Source organism: Episyrphus balteatus, chromosome 3 (genome assembly GCF_945859705.1).
Source record: "Episyrphus balteatus chromosome 3, idEpiBalt1.1, whole genome shotgun sequence".
Taxonomy (NCBI): domain Eukaryota; kingdom Metazoa; phylum Arthropoda; class Insecta; order Diptera; family Syrphidae; genus Episyrphus; species Episyrphus balteatus.
In genome coordinates, this window is record NC_079136.1 from 96869418 (window position 1) to 96874329 (window position 4912).

Below are 4912 nucleotides of genomic sequence, written 5' to 3' on the forward strand. Positions count from 1 at the left end.
AGAACACGATCAGCCTTATTTAATAGAATCAGCTAAACAGATAAATAGTTATACAGTGCATAAAGGTTTATGTAGGCTCTATGTAACGTTGCGAAAATTCCTATTTATAAAAAATTCTGCTATAAATTTTAGTTATGCAATGCTTATGTCAAAAAAAATAACTATAAATTCTGACCATCTAATGCCTATGTCAAAAAAAGTACCAAAATGGGCCAATCTATTACATTTATCTGTCTATCAAATCAGCTGTTTGTCAAAACAAATAAATAAAAAAAAAATTGTTGTGCTTTTGTGAAAAAAATATAAGTTGAAAAAAATGGAATCAAAAACAAAAAGATCTCGGACAGCGAATTGGGATTCATCCGATAAAGTAAGTAATATCAGTATAATCCAGTCAAATAAGGATTTAACCTCGGAATGAATGTTAGTAGAAATTTTTTTTGCTCAATATCTTCCTTTTGCCATTATATAACATAACTCAAAAGTCTAGAAAAATCTCATGTCCGCTTGTCGCGATTTCAAGGTCAAATCGCGAAATGGAGATTTTCAAAATTAGAAAAAATAGGCTATGGTATTATATACACATATGATACATGATTTCAAGGTATTTTTTAATGCTGATTCCAAAAAATCTAAAATCAAGGCAATCTGACGTCTCTGAAAAAAGTTATACCTGTTTTTCATCTTTCAACCCATATTATTATAACAGTTGCTAACTTACTACCGAAAACCCTTAAAATTAATGGTAGCGGAATCATATTTTGCATGAAGGTTTTCATATCCATTATCATTAAGAATCAAAACAATGCAATGCAAAAAAACATTTATATCTATGACAAAATGGTATTTTTTGAGAAAAGGGGAAATTTTGGGATGTGCACTAAAAAACATCCTGGTACAATCTTGGAATTAGTGCTAATAGGCAAATTTTTTTGTTTCTATCTTTGTTTGGATATTCTATAACTTATGTCAAAAATCTAAAAAAATCTCATGACCGCAAGTTCTTATTTTCCAGGTTAAACTAAGTTAGGTGCAGATTTAAAAAAAATAATAAGAAAATTTTAGATTCTTATATGTATACCAACATAACCTATATCATTTCAAGGTATTTTTTAACGCTGATTCCAACAAAACCCACAAACAAATCAATATGACCATCCCTGAAAAGTAATGTACCTTATTCATGTTGATCTGACACAAATATCTGAAGAGTAGTTTTTCAATTTTTTCAAATCTGCACCTTATCTTCAAACCAAGAAAATTAGGACCTGCGGACATGAGATTTTTTTAGATTTTTGAGGGTAGTTAAAGAATATCCAAACAAAGATTAAAATGAAAAAATTAGCCTATTAGCACTTATTCCTAAGATGAACAAGAATCTTCTTTAGTGCATATCCTAAAATTTGCCCCTCCATCAAAAAATACCATTATTTCGTAGGTATATATATTTTTTGTAATGGATTGTTTTGATTTTTAGTAATGATGGATTCTTAAATCTTCATGCAAAATTCGGTTCATCTGCCATAACTTTTAAGGGTTTTTCGGCAGTAAGTTTGCAACTGTTATAATAATATGAGTTGACAGATGAAAAACAGGTATAACTTTTTCCAGAGACGTCAGATTGTCTTGATTTAAGATTTTTTGGAATCAGCATTAAAAAATACCTTGAAATCATGTATCATATGTGTATATAATACCATAGCCTATTTTTGCTGATTTTGAAAATCTCCATTTCGCGATTTGACCTTGAAATCGCGACAAGCGGACATGAGATTTTTCTAGACTTTTGAGTTATGTTATAGAATGGTTAAAGGAAGATATTGAGCAAAAAAAATTTCTACTAACATTCATTCCGAGATTTACCCCTTTTTTCTCCTTATTTTACTGTATTAGTAATTAATATCAATGAAATCAATAAAACTTCCAATATTTCTTTTAGATACTCCTTCGACAGCTCATTGAAGATAAAATTCACATAATTGAAAACAAAAATGTGGATACAAATACATCGCGACTGAAAAGAGAAGCCTGGCGTGAAATAACCAATAGGTATTTCGAAATATATGTACATAATCTTTGTTATTTACTAATTTGTTTGTAATGATTTTCAGTTTCAATAATTTAAGCGCAACGGTGAGAGAAACAACTCAAATCCAAGCCCAATGGCGAGGCAGAAAAATGAAAGCTAAAGCCGAAAATGCTAATTACAAGAGAAACCTAAAAGCAACAGGTGGTGGGCCACCTCCTAAGTCGCCTGACCCAGAACACAATAAATTATTGGCCCTCATCCCCCATGAATTTGAGGAAGGCGAATGTGAATATGATTGCGATACTGAGGTTTGTATTTGTAACACAAGATACATATATACGTACTTATATGCTTTATACAATACTTGAAACAAATTATTTTTTCTATCCGAGTAGATGATGAAAGAAAACGTTACTCCTTTGAACCACAACAAGATCAAAAAGAAAGAGGTAATATTTAAAATCATATAATGATCATTAAAATAAACTTAACCGTATATACTTCATTAGATTGTAGACGTTGATTTTGAAGAACTTGTGCTCATGGAATTTGAGTCACCAAAAAAATATGATGCATCATCCTATTCACCAGCAAACATACCTGAGCCATTACCATCGCAATCACCACCTTTAACATCACCAGCAATAACATCACCACCAGCACCACCACCACCATCTTCACCTCCACCTTTGAATACTTCTTTTAAAAAAAAGTCTACACCAATCAAACGGAAGGTAGTATATTAGGTACATGCATTCCTCTTCGTCAATTGTTTTTTTTTTTGCTTTATTAGATGAACTGTAAAGACGGCGAACTCCTTAAAAAGGAATTATTTGATTTCGCCATGGAAAATCGGAGAACCGAAAAATCTTTAATGCAGCTTGAACATTAAGAAAAAATGAAAAGCATCGTGATGGAGCGAAATGAAAAATTAAAAACCTTACAGATGGAGCGTTTAGAAAAAGAGAAAACTCTAAAGATGGAAAGAAGGCACAAAGATGAAATACACCAACTGAAAATAAAACGATTAGGGGAAGAGCACTTTACTTTTTAGTTATGTTTTTGGTGATTGTGTTTTTAGTTATTAGTTTTGTTGTGATTTTAGCTATTAGTTTTTATTCATTCCATTAGTTCCGTCCATTTTTTTTAACACTCATTCTAGTCATGATGAATTTGTTTTTTTTTTTTTTTGTTTTGTTTTGAGTGGTCTTTTTTATTACCTATGTTTTTTTTTTGTCTTTGTAAGTGTTTTTGTATAATTTTGCATAGTTTTAGTGAATCAATTTAAGTTTTTTTTTATGTTTTCAAATAAAAATGTATTTAAAAGATACAAGCAAATTTATTTTTTTTATTGATTGGGCGTGGAAAAGTATTGTTCAATAAAAACACGACGTGTGAGATTTTGGTCGCTTCTTTCTTGATGCGGTCTTTCTTGATTTTCAGAGGAATCTGGTTGATTGTCATTGTTCACATCATCATCTATTTAGACAAAAATATTCTTAAAGTTTCTTATTTTGTTTAGTTTTATACCTGTGGCAGGAAGAACATCCTGAAAATCAATTGCCAAGTTATGGAGAACTGCTAAGGCTACGATAGTTGTTTTGGTATTTTCTAGGGAGCACCTCATACCTGATAACAAAATGCGGAATCTTTGCTTCCAAACGCCAAAGCATCTTTCCACCGTGTTACGAGTAGCTATATGAGATGTATTGTATCTTATTTCAGCATCCGTTCGAGGATTCAAAACGGGGGTTAAGAGGATGTTAGTACAAGGGTACCCACCATCCCCAAGCAGACGACCGTTGAACTCCCCATCATCAAATCTTTGTTTAATTCTGCTTTCCCTAAAAATTCGTGAGTCATGAGTGCTGCCTCTCCAGCGGCAAACAATGTCATTAATTTTTAGGGATGCGTCGCATTCTACTTGGGTATTCAACGAGTAATACCCTTTTCTGTTTATATAGTACTGCCCTGATGGGCCACCTACTTTTGGGATCCTTATGTGGGTACAGTCAATGGCCCCGACAACCCTTGGAAACCCCCGTATTTCAGAGAACTTGTTCATAGTTCTCAGCTGGTCCGTAAACGATGTTGGCATTTCAATGAACACAGGCCTTTTGGCAGCTAATGCTCTTGCCACTCGCTTACATATTTGGCATAGCGTGGGTTGGCTGAATCCGTGGATGTCTGCTCCATCGTCTTGAATCTTTAAACAGGTCATAAAAGGTACGGATTTCGAATTGGTGGAACATTTAGTAGGTACAAACTTACCTCGTTCCGTCCCCAATATCTAATTGCAGCCATAACTTGGAGATCTATGGGGATGTGTCCTCCTCTATTGTCGCTGTTGAAGTCCGAACGGATAATGTCAATTATTTTGATCATATTTTCTTTCGAAAATCTATATTTTTGTTTAAATTCAAGATTTCTAAGGCTCATTGGGTTGAACCTTGTTTTGTACACTTTCCTCCTTCTCGGAGTTGGTAAAACGCGATTTAAATTATTAAAATCATTTATGAATGAAAAAAATTGAAAAGGCATTATTGTTTTCTATTTAATTTAAATTATGGATAGAAATCAAAATGACATTTACGAAATAATAATACAAATAATTTCCTTATGTAGGGTCTATTCAACCTCAAAACGCGTTTAGCTTATTATGGGACTATGTAACCTTGCATAAGTTTTATAAATAGCATTTTTGCGTTATTCGGACTACATAACTTTATGTAGGCTCTATACTGCTTTTTTAAATAAGACTGGATATGTTTAATATTGATGAAATGAGAGATTATAACATAACTATTGAAATGTTAATACTTATAAAAACTGCTGTGCTATTGAAAAATAATCTTATAATATTCGTTGTATCAATTCCGATAT

The 4912-nt window shown here is 32.3% G+C and overlaps 2 protein-coding genes across 2 annotated transcripts; one reads left to right on the plus strand and one right to left on the minus strand.

The window, feature by feature from the left end:
* Nucleotides 1-1945: 1945 nt before the first annotated feature.
* Nucleotides 1946-3226, plus strand: LOC129916669 (histone-lysine N-methyltransferase 2B-like). The gene is made up of 5 exons (XM_055996767.1): nucleotides 1946-2049; nucleotides 2112-2337; nucleotides 2425-2478; nucleotides 2539-2763; nucleotides 2823-3226. Exons 2-5 carry the CDS (start codon nucleotides 2179-2181, stop codon nucleotides 2919-2921), a joined length of 537 nt encoding a protein of 178 aa, XP_055852742.1. The 5' UTR covers nucleotides 1946-2049; nucleotides 2112-2178; the 3' UTR covers nucleotides 2922-3226.
* On the minus strand, nucleotides 3202-4414 carry LOC129915150 (putative nuclease HARBI1). The gene is made up of 3 exons (XM_055994616.1): nucleotides 4301-4414; nucleotides 3560-4235; nucleotides 3202-3508 (listed from the first exon to the last, which is right to left on the minus strand). The coding sequence occupies exons 1-3, from the start codon at nucleotides 4412-4414 to the stop codon at nucleotides 3378-3380; spliced, it is 921 nt and encodes a 306-aa protein (XP_055850591.1). The 3' UTR covers nucleotides 3202-3377.
* Between the last annotated feature and the right edge of the window lie 498 nt (nucleotides 4415-4912).